The 20,635-nt window shown below is 34.4% G+C and overlaps 1 protein-coding gene across 19 annotated transcripts in view; it reads left to right on the top strand.

Annotated features, from left to right (window-relative positions):
• Positions 1–20,635, top strand: part of LOC123556357 (uncharacterized) — a 148,609-nt gene that overhangs the window by 116,661 nt on the left and 11,313 nt on the right. For 13 of the 19 annotated variants that reach the window (XM_053542589.1, XM_053542588.1, XM_053542579.1 and 10 more), the window contains 9 exons: positions 5,784–5,807; positions 6,739–6,768; positions 7,925–7,993; positions 9,459–9,608; positions 11,648–11,838; positions 13,407–13,570; positions 15,035–15,184; positions 19,479–19,547; positions 20,328–20,448. In XM_053542589.1, the coding sequence (XP_053398564.1) occupies positions 5,784–5,807; positions 6,739–6,768; positions 7,925–7,993; positions 9,459–9,608; positions 11,648–11,838; positions 13,407–13,570; positions 15,035–15,184; positions 19,479–19,547; positions 20,328–20,448 (968 nt within the window). The remainder of the gene's footprint in view (positions 1–5,783; positions 5,808–6,738; positions 6,769–7,924; positions 7,994–9,458; positions 9,609–11,647; positions 11,839–13,406; positions 13,571–15,034; positions 15,185–19,478; positions 19,548–20,327; positions 20,449–20,635) is intronic. The other 6 variants (XM_053542576.1, XM_053542580.1, XM_053542581.1 and 3 more) reach the window with 6 other exon arrangements.

Raw genomic sequence — 20,635 nt, 5'->3', positions numbered from 1 at the left:
GGCCAGATCCCTTTATGGGTTCCAGAGTTATGGCCCCTGAAAGGGCCAAAATTAGCTATTTTGACCTTGTCTGCACAATAGCAGCTTCATTTATAATTTTATTTTAACCAAACTTGCACACAACTTGTATCACCATAAGATCTTGGTTCCTTTCTTGAACTGGCCAGATTCCTTTATGAGTTCCAGAGTTATGGCCCCTGAAATGGCCAGAATTAGCTATTTTGACCTTGTCTGCACAATAGCAGCTTCATTTATGATTAGAATTTAATCAAACTTGCACAAAACTTGTGTCACAATAAGATCTTGTTTCCTTTCTTGAACTGGCCAGATCCCATTATGGGTTCCAGAGTTATGGCCCCTGAAAGGGACAAAATTAGCTATTTTGACCTTGTCTGCACAATAGCAGCTTTATTTATGATTTGATTTTAAGCAAACTTGCACACAACTTGTATCACCACAGGATCTTTGTTCCTGTCTTGAACTGGCCAGATTCCATCATGGGTTCCAGAGTTATAGCCCCTTAATTGTCCAGAATTGGCTATTTTGGCTTTTGCAGCCATATAGAGACTTCATTTATGGTTTGATTTGATACAAACTTCCAAAATATCTTCAACAACAATAAATCTTGGATTCCATGACGAACCTGTCAGATCCAATCGTAGGTTCCAGAGTTATTTTATATCTTATTACCTCCCCTGATTGTAATCAAAATGGATTTATATCAGTAAGTACTTATAGGACTTACTTGAAATTTCATTATTGTCATTAGTTGGACTGAGACAATCAGGGTAGATAACTATGGACTGATTTTATGTCAAATTACCTCCCTTTATTTCAAATTAAAATGAGTATATCTCCATAATTAATGAAGATACTGATCTGAAATTTCATTTATGTCAACAGATGGACTTGGACTGAATTTATGACAGATTACCTCCTTTATTATTTATCTAAATGAATACACCTTAGCAGCTTCTAATGAGATTGGTTTGAAACGATCATATCATTTTGAGCAATAGTACTCAGGTGAGCGACACAGGGCCATCATGGCCCTCTTGTTTCAACTTGTAAAATTTTGATAAAACGTTTGTATGTAAGCTAGTATTATGTGGAAGTGCTTCAGGTTGTTGATTGTACTATCATACAGCTCCTGTTTCCATTTCCTGTAACATGACTGAACAAGGTGACCACACAAAAAAGAAAAGCCATAGTAAAATAAAAACAACATTGAACTATTTTAATGGAAGTTGCTAAAAAAGTCGTTTTTAGTGTCACATTTCTCAGAAAAAACATTTAACGTAGAATCAGAAATGGTCAAGATTCAGCCCTCTCTTTTTCTGTGGTTGTTCTTGTTTAGCTCTTTCTTTCAATAAAATACATTTCTGTTACCATGGCAACTTGGTGTTTACAGTTTCAGCTACAAGCAGATTAAGGATATAATGGATAAGAATTGGAGTGGATTTGAGCGTTTTACATAACTTTTATTTTGTTGATAATAAACAGACAATAACATGTGATGTTACATGCAGTTAATGCATTTTATATTTTGATGTGCTGATGAATATTCATTATAACAAGTGGCTTGAAAAAGCAGTTTATCTCAGGAATGTAGGGTATTGATACCATGTTTTTCTGAGACTTGAGATGTGTTTATACAGAAGACTTACAGGGTTGCCACCCATCTCTTAATAAGTCACAGAAAAAGAGTTTTTTCAGTGTCATTGGAGTATCAGGTAATTCTGAAAATTTGTTTGTTTAATAAAAAGTAAATTTGGGAAAAGTCAGGGAAAACAATTTTCATGGACCTAATTTGAAATTCAAGCTTTAATTTTGACACAATACCCTCTTATTTGAAAATTATTTTGCTTGCTATCTTCAAGCAGTACTTAATATGCTTATACTACTTATTATATCTCGACATAACAAATTAACAAGAAATTACAGTAGAAGTATATTTTCATTGATACATATTTGTGTACTTTTAGGCAGTTTGTTAACCTTTTAAATGTATATAATTGAAAAAAAAACAGAAGTAAACTGTGAAAAAAAATTAATATAAAGCTGTAAATGAGTGGATTTACCAGCTATAGACTGGCTTAATAAGGTTGTATTGATCAGTACAAATCATGACTTGGTCACAGAAAATACAAGAAAAACAGCTGGAATTTTATTTGGCCATGTTGGTGGCAACTCTGGGAGTAAAGTTTATGTTGAATCCTTGTATATTATGTTGATGAACTGAAAATTGTCTGTCTTTGGTTTCATATATTACATTGAAAATCAAAACCCTTTTCTGATCTTTGCTAAGTTTTGTTACATAGATTTAGGTATTAGGCCCATAATAGAGTACCTCCTTTTTGAAGAGTATTCAATTCTTACCATAAACCTACTTTGACTGCAATTTTCAGGGGGGCGTAGGTTCAAGCCCCACTGAGACCAAAATTTTTTTCCCTTATTTTCCTTTTTTTCTAGTTAGTTTTTACTTCTTTCAAGACTTGTTATTGATTTATTGTACAAAAGTGGGGGAAAAAATCATTTGATATGCGATTTCTTGCTATTTAAAGTGACTTTACCTCTGAAACAGAATGGGTAAAGTTAGACATCTTTAAAAATTATGAGTTACATGCGGAAAAAATGTTCTCTATTTTGCCTTCATTCTTTATATTACATATTGTGGAAGAAATGTAGGTAGGTTTTACTTCTGCCCCAAGGTTATTTTTGAATGAAGTGAGCAAAATTCAAAACAGACCCGCAGGCTGCGACCTTAATTTTTCAATATTGGAGTTGGAATTCTGTCTGATTAAATCCGTTTAATCGAGGAACCCTAGAAAAAATGATATAGAAAGTTTTTATTTTAAGTTTTATGATTGTTTACCGATAGTTTGATGTTTCTTTCATAAAAAATAATGGAATAATGAATTCTCTGCAAACGTTTTGGATAAAGGCCACCACTTCGAAATTTGTCTCTACTTGAGCTTTAAGAAATACCATAAATTACACAAAATTTATAAAAATGGCACGGTAAAAGTTTTTAAAAATTTGCATATAAGTGCCAAGCACGGTCAACTGTAAGAATATACCAAGCAAATGCCGTTTTTAGCTCGACTATTCGAAGAATAAGTAGAGCTATCCTACTCACCACGGCGTCGGCGTCGGCGTCGGCGTCGGCGTCGGCGTCACACCTTGGTTAAGTTTTTCGTACCAGTCCACATTTTGACAAAGTCTTTTGAGATAAAGCTTTGAAACTTTCAACACTTGTTTACCATCATCATGGCCAGTTATAGGCAAGAGCACATAACTCCATCAAGGATTATGGCTGAATTATGGCCCCTTTTGACTTAGAAATCATGGTTAAGTTTTTCGTACCAGTTCATATTTTGACAAAGTCTTTTAAGATAAAGCTTTGAAACTTTCAACACTTGTTAACCATCACCATGGCCAGTTATAGGCAAGAGTACATAACTCCATCAGGGATTTTGGCTGAATTATGGCCCCTTTCGACTTAGAAATCTTGGTTAAGTTTTTCGTACCAGTTCATATTTAGACAAAGTCTTTTGAGATAAAGCTTTGAAACTTCAACACTTTGTTACCATCACCATGTCAGTTGTAGCAAGAGCACATAACTCCATCAAGGATTTTGGCTGAATATCGCCTTTTTGACTTAGAAATCTCGTTAATATTCCGTACAGTTCATATTTTGACAAAGTCTTTTGAGATAAAGCTTTGAAACTTCAACACTTGTTTACATCACATGCCCAGTTGGGTAGGCAAGAGCACATAACTCCATCAAGGATTTTGGCTGAATTATGGCCCTTTTTTGACTTAGAAATCTGTGGTTAATATCGTACCAGTTCATATTTGACAAAGTCTTTTGAGATAAAGCTTTGAACTTTCAACACCTGTTTACCATCACCATGGCCCAGTTATGGGCAAGAGTAAAATACTACCATCAAGGATTTTGGGCTGAATTATGGCCCCTTTTGACAAAATCTTGGATAAGTTTTTCGTACCAGTTCATTTTTTTTGTAAAGTGTTTTGACATATGGCTTGAAAACTTTATATCACTTGTTTAGTATTAGTCTCTATCTGTAGGAAAAAAGAATAACTCTGTCATCTATTTTGGCTGAAATTATGGCCCTTTTTGACTTTGAATATTGGTCAAAATCCATGTTTTGTCAACTATTTGACATATGGCTTTTAAAACTTTGAACACTTGTTTATTCTTATGATTTCCATCTGTAGGAACCAGAGTAATAACTATTTTGATGAATTATGGCCTTTTTGGACTTTGAAATTGGCTCAATACATTGCCATTTAGTGCAAGACTTATTGAATCAAAGAAATACAGGAACATTGTTTGTCTAATCTATTTATTTCTTTTGTCTGAATATCCGTGGAAATATTTTGACCCCATTCTTCAGTCAATGCTTCGAATAGTCGAGCGTGCTGTCATCAGACAGCTCTTGTTTAAACATTACTATTAGGGGCCCAATACCTTAACTCATTTATCAAGAAAAGGCAGACATTCATACTTTGTCAGCTTTAAGATTTTTATTTCGTTTCTTCGATTATATCAGACTTTTTAAAAACCTTTTTAAAGAGTGGTACCCTCTCCATTGAGTTTACACATGAATCTTTTTTACTTGTTTACAAAAATTGTTGTGGAAAATATATTGACTTAAAGTGGCAGTAGTTTTTATATGCCCATGAAATAGGGCATATTGTTTGAACATTACAGCTGGCAGCAGTTGGGCTGCATCCACCAAAGTTTTCCAATGTCTAACTTGAGCAGTTTTTATCCAGTGTTCACCAAACTTTGTCAAAATGTTAATGGACATAATGTCTTGACCAAGTTTGATAACCAGCACCATTGACCCAGTAGCTCTGGAGTTATGGCTCTGAAATTAGTCAAAATTGCTAAATCTAACAGTGTCCACCCTCTGACTTGAGTAGTTCTTATCCGATGTTCATCATTTTTAGTCACAATGTTTATGGGCATAATATCTCGGCCAGGTTGTATAACTATCTTACTTGGCCTTGTGGCTGTGGAGTTATGGCCCTGGATTGCTCAAAATTGTGAAAATTGACAGTGTTGCCTCTCTCACTTGTAGTTCTTATCCAATGGTCATCAAACTTCATCACAATGTTTATTGGCATCTCCGCCAAGTTTATTAACCAGGTGGTTACTGTAAGTCTTCCTTGATTCACTCAAAATTGTGAACTCTCAAATTTGAGCAGTTCTTATCCAGTGTTCACCAAGCTTGGTCTAAATGTTTATGTGTAAAATATCCCAGGCAGTTTAGAGTACTAGCCAGATACTCATGGTCACTCTTGAGTTATGGCCCTTGAATTACTTAAAATTGCAAAAATTGACGGTGTCCACTTAATAACTTAAGTAGTTTTTATCCAATGTTCACCAAATGTTTAATATCATATTATCTTTCCAAGTCTGATTATGAGCCAGATTGTTTTTCTCTTGTGTTATGGCAATTAAACAAATTGAAACAGAAAATCTAAAACATTTCTGCTCAGTAAGTAGAGTACTTTAAAAGTCTTAAAGTATTTTGCTGTGATAGGTGTTTGCCACTCTTTAAATCATTCAGATCTATCAAGTTTTGTTTAGTAATTGTTAGATTTTAAAGAAGGAATATTGTTTTATTTGTCTCTAATGTCTATATATGTTTTCTGTAATAAAAGTACTTGACCTAATTACAGAATATTCTTTATAATATGCAATGTTGAAAACATGGTATTTTATGTATCATGACCTTTTCTTATATTAGAGAGCCCCAGATGGTCACGCCCAGGTAAGGTTCACAGAAACTGGTGATAGTTTTGTTAGGCTTCTTTTGTTAGGGCAAAAGTTTGTTTGTAAAGCACATTATTTTTTCAGTTCTTTTAATCGCAGAAATTTGCAGACAAATTGTATAAACAAATTTTGCAATGAATTAGTTTTGTTAAAATATTTTGTTACAGTGTTTTTGCTTGATGTCCTTAAAGTATTGTCAACAAAATGAGTGAGGCTGTTGATTGATATCAACAGTAGACATTTTTGTGGCTTTCTTTGTAAATTACCATTAGACCGAACTGCCTTATATACAGAAGTAAATGTGTGACTTTGATTGAAATTACCACATATTGAAAGTAATGACGAAAAAAATATGTAGGATATTTAACTTACAATCACAACTGTTTTTAAAGACCAAATTCAGCTATTAAAGCCTTGAGTTGTCCTGCATTTTATAAAAAAAATTACAGCTTTTCTGCCCAGAATTTACAGAAAACAGTAATTTAAAAGTTGAAAACTTTTAAATTTTGAAATGCCTCCTTCAGTGTTTTGTAATCAAGATATAATTCACTTTTCCTGATTTTTAACAAATCATTGAAAAAAAATATTTGCCTATTGTCAGCTATTTGGGATGAAAAGAATGAATATTTTTGTGTTGCTAATTAAGGCAGGTAATAAAGAGGATTTTTTGCTATTTCCTGACAGTTCCAGATTTTAGATATTTATTCTATATCCAGTTTTTGCTTCTTCATGGATTTATGTTTCCAAGAATAAGGAGGCTGATTTTGGCCAAAGTCACATATACTGCATTGGAGCAAAACCAGTAACTATTGATTACTAAACTGTATCTTAAAAGGATTTTTAGATATTTTCTTGACAAAACTATTAGTAAAAAATAAAATTGGCAGTTGATTTGGTATTGAATGCTTTTTTATATCTAAATTATTTAGATAGCGGAAAAATATGTAGGGGTAGTCCACGTAAGTCGAATTTCAGGGCTTTTTTTTTACTTCATTTAATAATTGGCACTGTCCAAACAGTTAAAAAATAAAACCAGGGCAAGGGAAATGTAACTTCGTTAGTTTTACCATTTCTTGAGATATAAACAAAATGAATGACTATTCCTTCTTTGTGTAAACAGCCTTCGTTATAGCCTAAATGAATGTATCCACTTTTCCCATGCTAAAATTTTAGCGAAAAAAAAGGAAACTCATACTTTTTGCAGTTCAGATTTGGAATTAATGATTTCAGAGGATCAGCTTAATGAAATAAAAAGAGCCCTGAATTTACATGTTGCAGAAATTTAAGTTTATTGAAATGTTTTAATTTTTACACAGTCAAGAGCAGATATTTGTTGCTAGCACAATTTACATGTATGGTTACTATGGTAACAGTTCAGTGTTTGTTTCATGTAAGTTGGTTTAAGTTGGTGACAGGAGAATCATATTATTTGACTTTAGTTTTTTTATAAAATGATTGATAAAACGCTAGTATATCCTGACATTTCTTAGTCAGGGCTAGACGCCAAGAATATTATACATTTATTATATACCTATATAAATTCTATCAAAGATACGGCTTGTATTTCACAAGTAAATACAAACAGGCAGAAAAATTGTATTGTATGTTGCCAGACTACTTTCATCTGACACAGTTCTATAAAGAGCGCACACAAAATCTACACACAGTTCTATTTTAACATCAGTAAACGTTGAAGATTTTGTTCGATAGTAAACCAACAAACAAAAAGGTGAAAGTATAAAATAAAAGGGTCATTATAACAGCTAGGTCTGGGATTTTGTATTTGGCTTTATTGGATTTTGCCAAGTCGGATCACATTCGGAGCTTGCGCACCTTATGTGATCTGACCTTGCAAAATCCTGTCAAGCCAAATACAGCATCCCATATCAAGTTATTATTACAATACCCTGTTGTATGGAAGGCATAAGGTAAACTGTTAAAAGTATTGCACAGAGTTGAGTGAGATATTTAGCCCTCAGTGTACCATTTGGTGCAGTTTTGTTGTCTAAGATATTTTAAAGAACAGCAATTTTGGAGTAAATCTTTGGATACACAGCATCACTTGTTTTGAGATTTGATTTCAAACAAATCTGCTTGATACATTTATTTTGAAAGGTAAAACAGATGAACAGAAAGTTGCAAACAAGCCAGAGTATATTTTCACTCAAAGAGGCAATTTGTTAAGTATGTCTAACTGAAATATACAGCATGTTAGAAAAAAAAAACGTTTAACTTTTCAGTTGATTTGCAGAATTTCTTGTCAATGTTATATTATTATTAACAAAACACTTCTAATTGATATAAAACAAAAATAAAGTTCTAGTAGTTTGATATTTTCAATTAATCCATGTGATGCATGTCCAAAACTTTTGATAATCCCTATATAGTTTGCCAAAGGATAGAAGTTGTGATGATGATGGTCCAGAGGTAATATGCCAACTTTTCCAAACCAGTTATTTGTCAAAAAATAACAAACCAGTTCTGGTTTTGTTCAAGAAATCAAAGGCATCCTACATGAGAAAAAGATCCTGTTAAACTTTAGCTACAACTTTTTACAGCTTATTCAGGGTATCCACATAGTTACAATCATGCAGAATTGTCATTCAGAATTGTTTCGTAACGATATCAATAACATGTTATTATAGGCATGGTTTGATAGATTTTTTTTATGTTTTTTTTTTTATCATATTTAATAGACGATTTCTCAGAACCAAGTTGTTTTCAGAAATAGTACGCAAGGTTTCACCAATTAATGAGCATTATTTAAATGTTATGGTATATTTGGTATAGTCTTTACTGTGAGTGTACAATCATCTTTTACTAAACGCGATGCCAACATTTTCATGCCATTTTCAAAGACCAAAAAAAGTAGATAGCGAACTTGATTAGTACATTTTTCTTTTCTATAGATAGTTACTTGGAAGGTAACAGAATTGTTTGCTAACTGCTAGCTTTAATTTGTACCATGGTTTAAAAAAAATCATAAATTGAATGTGAAACAACATTAATAAATTGCCTGTTTTTCATTGCAGTTATTGCGGTTATCTTTAATTTGAAAGTGTGTTTTACAGGCATCATTTAGCTAGTCTTTGCTACAATACATTAATTGTGCATTGTTACTTTTTGCACATTGCAATTGGAATTAAATGGATAAAAACTATTTTGCTGTTATAGAAATGTACTCCTATAATTGTATTTATAAAATGGTAAAAACTATTTGATTAAAATTTCTTTACTGTTTTATACATTTTTAATTTCTTGAAATTTGGAAATAAATCATTCTGTGAAGAAAATTGAAATTCTTTGTACTAGAATAGAACCAGAAACTTGAAGTAAACAATTTACAAGAAAACTTGAACACTGTTTAATTAAATTAAACTGAAAATGATAGAGATGATTTCAGAAAAAATATATATTGAAATCATTAATTCAGTTTGCATTTTGTATTTCATTTAAAGAAGTTTCATACATTGTTTCTTTGGTTCGTACAGCTTTTTTTTATTTTTAACTGAAAATACTTGAAAATATAGTTTATAAAATTTGATAGTTTAATTATGTTACATTTTCTATTTTTGAATTTTGGATATTACATTAAGTTTTTTTTTAATCAGTATGATAATGATCATATTGACTTATTTTCTGTTTCTAGTTGTTGAATTACGAAAGGACAACTGTAGATCAGCGCCCCCTGGCTCTTGTCAGGATTCAGATGGCATTATGGATTCTTTGTCCATCATCAGTCTCCGCACGCCATCACGTGCTCACACTGCACCTACCATGCATACACAGAAAACCTCGGGTAAACAGTCTAGCTTTTTGTTGGAAATATATTTATTGCAAAAAATAGGTGTTGCAGGAAACAGTTTGATTTAAGAAATGATACTTTGCAAAAGTATATTTTAATTAATTTAAATGCACATAATAGTACATCTTGTGGAATAATTAAATGATGGCTATGTATTATTTTGATTCCAATATGTCTCATGCATAAAATAGTAGATAAAATACTGTATTTTAATATCTTAGTGGCTACAAATAAGTCCATATCTTGTCATCCTTAACATGCATTATTCATGCAAAATAAATATAATTTATTATATTAGAATTCCAGTTAAAATGTTTTTATGCCCCCGAAGGGAGGCATATAGTTTTTGAACAGTCTGTCGGTCCGTTGGTCTGTCAGTCTGTCCGCAATTTTCATGTCCGGTCCATATCTTTGTCATCGATGGATGGATTTTCAAATAACTTGGCATGAATGTGTACCACAGTAAGACGACGTGTCGCCGCAAGACCCAGGTCCGTAGCTCAAAGGTCAAGGTCACACTTAGACTTAAAGGATAGTGCATTGATGGGCGTGTCCGGTCCATATCTTTGTCATCGATGGATGGATTTTCAAATAACTTGGCATGAATGTGTACCACAGTAAGACGACGTGTCGCACGCAAGACCCAGGTCCGTAGCTCAAAGGTCAAGGTCACACTTAGACTTTAAAGGATAGTGCATTGATGGGCGTGTCCGGTCCATATCTTTGTCATCCATGGATGGATTTTCAAATAACTTGGCATGAATGTGTACCACAGTAAGACGACGTGTCGCGTGCAAGACCCAGGTCCGTGGCTCAAAGGTCAAGGTCACACTTAGACGTTAAAGGATAGTGCATTGATGGGTGTGTCCGGTCCATATCTTTGTCATCATGATGGATTTTAAATAACTTGGCATGAATGTGTACCACAGTAAGACGACGTGTCATGCGCAAGACCCAGTCCGTAGCTCAAAGGTCAAGGTCACAGACGGCTTAAAGTATTTTCAGATAGTGCATGAGGGCGTGTCGTCCTATATCTTTGTCATTATGCATGGATTTTAATAACTACAATGAATTGTGACCGTAAGACGACATGTCGCGCGCAAGACCCAGCTCCGTAGGTCAAAGGTCCTAAACTCTAACATCGGCCATAACTATTCATTCAAAGTGCCATCGGGGGCATGTGTCATCCTATGGAGACAGCTCTTGTTATATGTAATTTTATATTGACTTGGTAGTGAACATTGTTAGCTGGACTATGCGAAGTATATAGAGAGCTATTTTGACCTTTGTTTGTGTCTGTATCGGTTTCTATTCCACTTCAAAGGAGGGATTTAATTAAAGCTTAGACTAATTGTTCATCACCCTTATCATATGACACAAGGGCTGTAACTCTAACACCAAGATTTTATGAATTATCACCCTTTTTACTTAGAATTTCAGTTTAAATTTGATGCTTTTTCATCGTATCTCCGTTGTTTCTAAATGCATTTGATTCAACTTAAAATGGTTGTTCCACATCATTACCTACATCATATTTCACAACGTCCATAACTCTGGCACCAATGTGTTATGAATTATCCCCCCTTTTCACTTATAATTTCAAGTTCAAGTTGTGATGCACTTTTGCTCCATCTCAGTTATAGATTTGATGCAAACTGAAAATAGTTATTTTGAGTTACAAGTTACATGATATGACACATGGTGCATTTCTCTTACAAAATATTCTGTAAATTATGCCTGTTTCATACTTAAAGTTTTTATACACTTTGCCTCTATCTCTGTTATTGCTAAATACATTTGAAACAGTATTGTCCAATATATTAATCCGAATTGGAATCATTTAACACTCAAGTGTCAACTCCAGCTTCCTCAGATGTGCCAAATTTCACTATCCAACATCGAAATAGTTGAGCACATTGTCTCCTGTGACAGATCTTGTTTTACTTTGCTGTTGTGTTCTTTAATACTTTAGTGAGATTACTTGTGGTAAATGGTAAATTTTTAGTGAAAAATGTTATGTTTATATTTAACAGAGACATTAGGGACATTACCAGCCCATGCGGAAGAGACAGACCCCACTGATGATGGAAGCACGGCCACTGATACACCAGAGGTTATATATGCAAGACCTAGTGCATTGACCAGAGCAAGGACAGATTTGAGTCAGCAATCTTTGGCACATGTTGGCAGACCTATTCCACAGGTCTCTCATGTCCCTGATCCTGTAAGTTTGACAAAATTGTCATAAGGCTGAGTTTTATTTCAGAAATCACTGAATTTGAAACAGATTGATACTTTGTCATGGTTCATGGAAATTATTCTCTGAAATGTATGGTTTAATGCTTCTTTTATATCATACTGTATTCCATATCAACTGCTGATGTAAATAAGGAGGACATTTGTCCTTCTTTGTCTGCTGGACACCCTTCTGTTGTCTTCTATTTAGCTTAATTTGAGCTGTTGTGATCACTTGCTGTCAAGCATAAATCTGTCCATTCACATTCTTCAAAGATATCTCCTTAACCACCCATACAATTTCAACCATATCTTCACAGGAATGTTCCTTTGGCCAGCCCACTTAGGTCAGGAAGAATGCAGATCTATGGATTTTTAGGATTGGTCCCTGGGCAAGGCATATGTTCTCCATGATAATTTGTTGGAAGGCATTGTGTAGAAAGTTATTCATCCTCCACCTTTGATTCATGTGGAGAAGTTAACAGTTGCTTGCAGAGAGCAGGTTACACTGGTTAGATTACCTACCTGCTGTTACTAGACTTAAATACTTCCTGAAAATAGTGCTAAAACCAGAATAAAGAAACAAATCCTTGGATAGTCCTCTCGCAAAATTGTTCAGAGAAATTATTTCCATGCAGTAGTCTGTTTGCTGTGGCACTGGAAAGGCAAAATTTAAAAATTGTCACAAACTGCTAGTCTGATTACAGAATAATTTCACAGAATTAAATTTGTCCTGTATCAAAAAACATGGCCCAAAGGGGCGTGATCATTTTCCTCTATATGTATATACTGGAGATTTTTAAAAATGCTTTTTCAGTTTTTGACATTATTTCACACAAATGTTCCTTTGGTGATCCCAAGATTGTTTCATTTTGTCAAAAACATTACAGCTAGGGCACATAGTAAATTTTTGCTACATGTTTATAGTGAAAGTTTTAAAAGTATTCTTGTCAGAAACTCAGTGCTGGCTCATTTTGAAATAGGTCTGTTATTGTTTTCCCATATGTTTAATACCAGTGCTAAAAATAGAAAAATCTTAAATGTCACTTGTAGGTAGTTGGATTTGGAAAATATATTAGAAATGTTCCTTGGCTGACCCTCTACTGAAAGAGTTACGTTTATTTTGATATGCCCATAATACTAATGTGGCTGCTTAAGACAGGTCTAGTTTTCCCTATATGGATCTAGCAAAAACTTTCAGAATCTAGTTTTCACAGTAGTTTGGCCCGTCGTGGCCTTCTTGTAATTCAGGCAATATTTTCTATCTAAAGAAAGACATTTAGTAGAAGTTTAAATGAGACTACTCATGGGTTTGCATTCCTTGATCCAAATTATATGATAGCTCCACCTATACCATATCTCTTTTAAAACTTGATTGACATAAAATTCTATAGTTTTGTCCAAAATTACTGTTTTATGGAAGCATCATTTCCTGGTTTTAAAGAACCAAAGGTTAAATCTATGGACATTTAATTTATTTGTTTTTTTATGGATTGATGCAGATATTGACTGATATTCTTCACACTATTACTGAAAAGTGTTAAATCTTGATTTCAGATTGAGGTTGAGGAAGCAGTAATGAAGCAACAAGAAGCAAAGGCAGCCGTAGATATACAGCGTATATTCCGAGGCTATGTTTGTCGTAACTCGTACAGGAAGTTGTTGTGGGAAAACAGGAAAGATATTGAAGATAAACAGATGGCATTACAAGAAAGTCAAAGGTAGCTGAACAGTTACATTATGTTTGTTTTAACGGAAGTATGGAACAGGTTTGCATTGAGGGCCACAAAATCAAGTGATCTGTTCTTCTGTATATTATTACATGCCTGTCTCTGAAAGAATGGGGTGAATTATGTGAACACCAGTGGTGGGCGGTCAGCATCCAAAGCATGTCTGCTCTCTTTCTAAATGAAACAGTTTTTATCCGAACTTCACCAAACTTGCTGACAATGTTTGTGGACATAATATCTCAGCCAAGTTTGATAACCAGCCAAATTGCCCCAGACACTCCTGGGTTATGGCCCTTGAATTACTCAAAAACTGCGAATTTAGCCTTGTCCGTGCTCTAAGTCAAACAGTTTTCATCCGAACTTCACCAAACTTGCTGACAATGTTTGTGGACATAATATCTCAGCCAAGTTTGATAACCAGCCAAATTGCCCCAGACACTCTTGGATTATAGCCCTTGAATTACTCAAAAACTGCGAAATTAGCCTTGTCCGTGCTCTAAGTCAAACAGTTTTCATCTGATCTTCACCAAACTTGCTGACAATGTTTGTGGGCATAGTATCTTGGCTAAGTTCGATAACCAGCCAAATCGCCCCAGGCACTCTTGGAGGATGGACATTGAGCTTGAAAAACTTCAGTTTAGCCTTGTCCACTCTCTTAAGTCGAACAGTTCTCATCCGATCTTCACCAAATTTGCTGACATGTTTGTGGGCATAGTAACTCGGCCAAGTTTGTTAACAAGCCAAATCGCCCTGGGCACTCTTGGATTATGGCCCTTGAATTACTCAAAAACTGCGAATTTAGCCTTGTCCTCACTCTTAAGTCAAACAGTTTTCATCTGATCTTCACCAAACTTGCTGACAATGTTTGTGGGCATAGTATCTCGGCTAAGTTTGATAACCAGCCAAATCGCCCAAGGCACTCTTGGAGGATGGACATTGAACTTGAAAAACTTCAGTTTAGCCTTGTCCGCTCTCTAAGTCAAACAGTTTTCATCCGATCTTCACCAAACTTGCTGACAATGTTTGTGGGCATAATATCTCGGCCAAGTAGGATAACAGCTGTAATCGCCCCAGACACTCTTTGATTATGGCCCATGAATTAGGCCAAGTTCAATAACGGGTGTATTTTGTGACAGTCTGGCACTCTTGTTTTATTATGACATTTGTCTACCATATCTCAAATGTAGCTGGGTTTTTTTTTTGGAGGGGGGAGGGGTGTCATAGTTGCTTTCTTTTTGTTTGAATTCAATAGATGCTGGTTCAGTCTTGATGCCATCCAAAATCAAATTACGGTTACCATCTATCTTGAAAATAGTTTTCACTTAAAGTAAAAAGATAGGCCAGGGAAAAAATGTTGTATTTCTGATTTTTCCAGTCTGTATTTTGTGTAGACTTTGTTAAATTGCCTTGTTTTTGATTTATTGCATTCATCAATGAACTGTTTTCAATGTTTAGGGAGTATAGGAAACATAAAGGTAGAAAAGCTAAGATATACAATAGACCTCCACTGGACCCTGAACTGTTACAGTGGGCTAAAGATTTTAAAGAGATACAGGTGCAGCATGCAGGAAAGAGACAGATGAAAGTGGATGCCATGGCTAAAGAGTAAGCATTCTGTTTCTATATAAAATCTGTTTGAACTGATGTGATGATGTGAGTAGGAACAGAAGATTTTTGACAGGAACATATGATGTATCCTGATTAACACAAACCCACAAAATTGATTTGATATATCAGCACAACTTGGTCCTCTGTGTCAGATTGTTTTGAAAGAATATAGCGTTTATTTATGCCCCACTTCGAAGAAGAGGGGGTATATTATGTCTGTCAGTACACTATTTGGTTTTTGGTCAATATTAAATGAATTCTTGGTCACACAAAAGTCAAACATCATACGAGGATTGCCTGTTGTCTGTAGATGACCCCTATTGTTTTAGGATTTCATAGGTCAAAGGTCAAGGTTACTTACTAAAGAACAAATTGGCCTTCAGTCAACGATCTTTATAGGATAATTGCCTTTGATCAGTAAATGAATCCTGTTTCTACAGGGTTCAATGGTCGAAGGTTGATGTCACTGTGAACTTGAAACTAAAAATGGTTTCCACTCATTGATTAAAAAACTCTGGCCTACAGTTCTCAAACTTCATAGAATGATTGCCTGTGGTCATTTCATGACCCCTGTTATTTTGGGGTCAGTTGGCAAAAAGTCAAGGTTACAATGACCTTGAGGCTGAACAGTTTCCACCAAGTATCTTAAGAACCGTCATAGTGTGTGAGGGCATATGTGTCTTACAGACAGTTCTTGTTTATGATTGGAAATTGTTTTCATATTGCTATTTTCCTTTCAGAATCACACTTACTGGACAGACTGAGTCAGATTAATATTTATATATTATATTATATTGTATAATATTATATTATATGACCTGTTAATTATTTACTTGTACTAATAACATTTACATGTATGAATATATCATCATAAAACACTGGGAATGTTTGCCATATTATCTATGTTTTACAATTAACAATTTTTGTTGTAGCAAACACAATGAAAAAATAACTTGTGAAAAAAAGCTAAAAAGCAGAAAAATTACTGTAATCTGTCTCCATTTTACTAATATTTTGTTTATGCTTTAAGCCTGTTTCTGATATAGATGTCTCCTGGTATAAGTTTGAGCCCTGCCAGAATCGGATTTTAGCTCACCTGAGCAATGCTCATGGTGAGCTATTGTGATCAGGCCATGTCCGTGCTTAAAAGACATCTCCGCAAAAACCACAGAATGGATTTTGCTGAAATTTGGCATGGATGTCCCTTGGATGGTCCTCTACTAAAGTTGTTCAAACAGTTTTGCTTGGTTGCACATAGGGGCCGCCAGAGCTAAAGATAGAAAAATCTTCAAAATACATCTCCTAAAGCGATGGCCCGATTTTGAAAGAATTTCACACAAATGGTTCCTATGTCACCCTCTACTGAAAAACATGGCCGCCAAGGGGCGTGGTCACTTTTCCCTATATATGTATAGTGGAAACTTTAAAAATCTTCATGTGTGAAACTGCTAGCCCGCTTTTAAAATAATTTAACACAAATGGTCCTTGTGTGACCCTCTACCAAGATTGTTCAAATTATTCCAATTCATTGAAAAACATGGCCACCGGTGGGCGTGGTCACTTTTCCCTATATGTAAATAGTGGAAATTAAAAAAATCTTCTTATGTGAAACTGATGGCCGATTTTAAAATAATTTTACACAAATGGTCCTTGTTTGACCCTCTACCAAGTTTGTTCAAATTATTTTGTTTCATCAAAAAACATAGCCACCAGAGTGCATGGTCACTTTTCCCTATATGTATATAGTGGAAAATTTATAAGTCTTCTTGTGTGAAACTGCTGGCACAATTTTAGAATAATTTTGCACAAATGGTCCATGTGTGACTCTTTACCAAGATTGTTCAAATTATAATGATTCATTAAAAATTATGGCTGCCAGGAGCGTGGTCATGCACTTTTCCCTATATGTATATAGTGGAAATGTCCTTGTGTGACCCTTTACCAAGAGTGGTCAAATTATTTTGATTCGTCAAAAAACATGACTGCCAGGGGGCTTTGTCACTTTTCATCAACAGTGTCTTTAAACAACATCTCCTTCAAAACCACTGAATGGATTTTGATGAAACTTTACACAAATGATCTCTGAGTAGCCCTCTTTCAAAGTTGTTCAAATGGTTTGTGTTCATTGAACATATGGGTCTTTTTGGTTAGAAATAGGTTTTCAGCTATCAGACTTTAAAAATCTTTCTCTCTAGAGCTTTGATATTTGGCATGTGATATAAAGGTGTGACTCTCTACCATAATTGTCCAAATTATTGCCCTAAGGTCAAAAATGGCAATGCCTCTGTGTGTGACATGTATTTACTATAGGCTTATATATAAAAAAACTTTGAAAATCTTCTCTGAATCAATAATAGCTAGAGCCTTGATATTTGGCATGTGATATCAGAGTTGTACTGTCTGCCATAATTGTTCAAATTATTGCCCTAAGTGCAAAAATATGTGTTACATATATATAATATAGGCTAACATAGAAAAAACCTAACTTTGAACTTGTACCATTACATTACACAAACACACTTGAAGCCTTGTACACAGGCGAGCACTTTAGGGTCAGGGACCCTCTTGTTTCATTTAAACAACTTTTCCAGCCTTGTGTTTGTGTGTGCATCCTTGTGGTTTTGGCGTACATATTACTTTAAACTGTTCACAGTGCCTCTGTAGCCCTTTCCAGAAAGTGCAAAGGGCATTCTTGGTTGAGTTGATAATATTGCTGACCTTGAAACACTTGCCCCACATCGATCTGGGTTCAAAACCTCGTTAGGGTTAGGATTCTTCATCTGAGGAATCCATCCAGCTTGGTGGTTCTAACTACATGTCTGGAAGGGCTCCTGGAGGCTTCTTCCACCACCAAAAGCTGGAAAAGTCGCATAAAAAAGAGATAATTTTTACAGCTATTTTCTATGAGCCCAAAAAAAAAAAGCCCTAGCACACTCAATACATGCTTGTCTGCTTCTATATGTTGTAAAATACTGTGAAATCTTTTATTTCTTGACAACTAATTCCCATTTACTCAGCTTAAAAATATGAAATCCACTAATAAAAGTGCTTTAGCTGAAATCTTGGAAGTTATAACAATGAATTTAAATGATTTTATTGAATTTTACTTATAAATTTAGAAAGCTTTTGATAACATAAATATGAATTCTATTGATAGTTTATTTTATCTTTGAATAGTTATGCTTTAATATGTTGAACAGCAATAGTCATTCTGTTTTTAGCTCATCTGATTTTTTGAAAAAAAATGATGAGTTATTGTCATCACTTGAGCGGTTGTCGGCGTCGGCGTCGGCGTCGGCGTCTGCGTCGGCGTTGCCTGGTTAAGTTTTATGTTTAGGTCAGCTTTTCTCCTAAACTATCAAAGCTATTGCTTTGAAACTTGGAATACTTGTTCACCATCATAAGCTGACCCTGTATAGCAAGAAACATAACTCCATCTTGCTTTTTGCAAGATTTATGGCCCCTTTTGTACTTAGAAAATATCAGATTTCTTGGTTAAGTTTTATGTTTAGGTCAACTTTTCTCCTAAACTATCAAAGCTATTGCTTTGAAACTTGGAATACTTGTTCACCATCATAAGCAGACCCTGTACGTCAAGAATCATAACTCCATCTTGCTTTTTGCAAGATTTATTGCCCCTTTTGGACTTAGAAAATCAGTTTTCTTGGTTAAGTTTTATGTTTAGGTCAGCTTTTATCCTAAACTATCAAAGCTATTGCTTTAAAACTTGCAACACTTGTTTACCATCATAAGTTGACCCTGTATAGCAAGAAACATAACTCCGTCCTGCTTTTTGCAAGATTTATGGCCCCTTTTTGACTTAGAAAATATCAGATTTCTTGGTTAAGTTTTATGTTTAGGTCAACTTTTTCTCTTAAACTATCAAAGCTATTGCTTTGAAACTTGCAACACTTGTTCACCATCATAAGCTGACCCTGTACAGCAAGCAACATAACTCCATCCTGCTTTTTGCAATAATTATTGCCCCTTTTGGACTTAGAAAATCATTTTCTTGGTTGAGTATTATGTTTAAGTCAACTTTTCTCATAAACTATTAAAGCTATTGCTTTAAAACTTGCAACAGTTTTTCACCATCATAAGTGGACACTGTACATCAAGAAACATAACTCTATCCTGCTTTTTGCAAGAATGATGGCCCTTTTTAGACTTAGAAAATCATGGGTAGGACAATATTTCTATTACACAAAAAAAATCAGATGAGCGTCAGCACCCGCAAGGCGGTGCTCTTGTTATACTAACATTTATTCTCTGATTAACCTTTGACCTGCAGGATGCTAGCCAATCAACAGAAAGCAAAGTCAAAGATTGAAGTGATTGGTCCACATGTGGAAATATACGAGTAATTTCCTTATCTTTATTTCTATCATGATTACAGATAACGTGGGTAACATTTCTATAATTTAAAATATAATGCTCATAGTTCAGTTTTATGACCAGTGACCATTTTTACGCAATTTTCGATGTAGTTCATTTCCTGTTCAGTTTTGTATGTAACCTAGTGCATTATCATTCCTGATATTTTATTAGAAAAGGACATTAACCTGACAATTCAAAAAGCCTGTTTTATCTCTATAGACTTTTAATTATTTCACTTCAAAACTATTGTGTAAATATATTGCGCTGTTAATTTTTTTTTCAAAATTTTGGTTAAATTATAATTATTAGTGAAAATCACCAGTTTTGATAAAGGATAAGTAGAATTTGTAAACTTTAAGGTAATGGACTGGTAATTCCCTTCAGTAATTTCCATATGGTTACATATTCTTGGTATGTGATTTTGGCATTCTCCGACTGGTTGCTGTCATGAACTACGAGCGGGAGATTGCCAGAATAGCATTTGGAGACAATGTTGCCAGATGTCCACTGCCTTAAATTTTCCTTAAAGTATAGCTATTTAATCTCAAATTTATTTATTGCTAAATCTTAATTTCTTGCTTAATATTTACACCCATATACAGCACAAGTTGTGTATGCACAAGAAAAAGCAAAATTAATGCCTTTGGTAACAATTCTTGCAACACCTTAAATAACCAACCAAAATCAGAAAATCTTGTCAATAGAATTGATAAATTATGTAAATAAATAAAGACGGATAAATGTGTTTTTTTAACTATTTTAGTATATATCATCCCAAAGAAACGGGTCCATCTCAGCGAGAAATGCATAAAGCAGCGGTACACATACAGAAACATGTACGGGGATTTCTGGTGAGACGAAGATTTGAAAAACTACGCAGGAAGGTAAGCACATATCACCATACACAGGATCTTATGCTAGTTTTGTAAGCAAGTACATGCGCTTGAAAATGTACAATGCATGTCATAATGTTAAAAAGTCTGCAAACACTTTCAATGATATACAGATGACATTGGTTTGCTGTTTTAAGTATTTGTCACTTTTGGGTTCTAATACTTACCTTTACACAAA

This window comes from Mercenaria mercenaria, chromosome 5 (assembly GCF_021730395.1).
Source record: "Mercenaria mercenaria strain notata chromosome 5, MADL_Memer_1, whole genome shotgun sequence".
Lineage (NCBI taxonomy): Eukaryota > Metazoa > Mollusca > Bivalvia > Venerida > Veneridae > Mercenaria > Mercenaria mercenaria.
The sequence above is the reverse complement of the archived record's forward strand: the minus strand, read 5'-3'. Positions and strand labels throughout refer to the sequence as shown.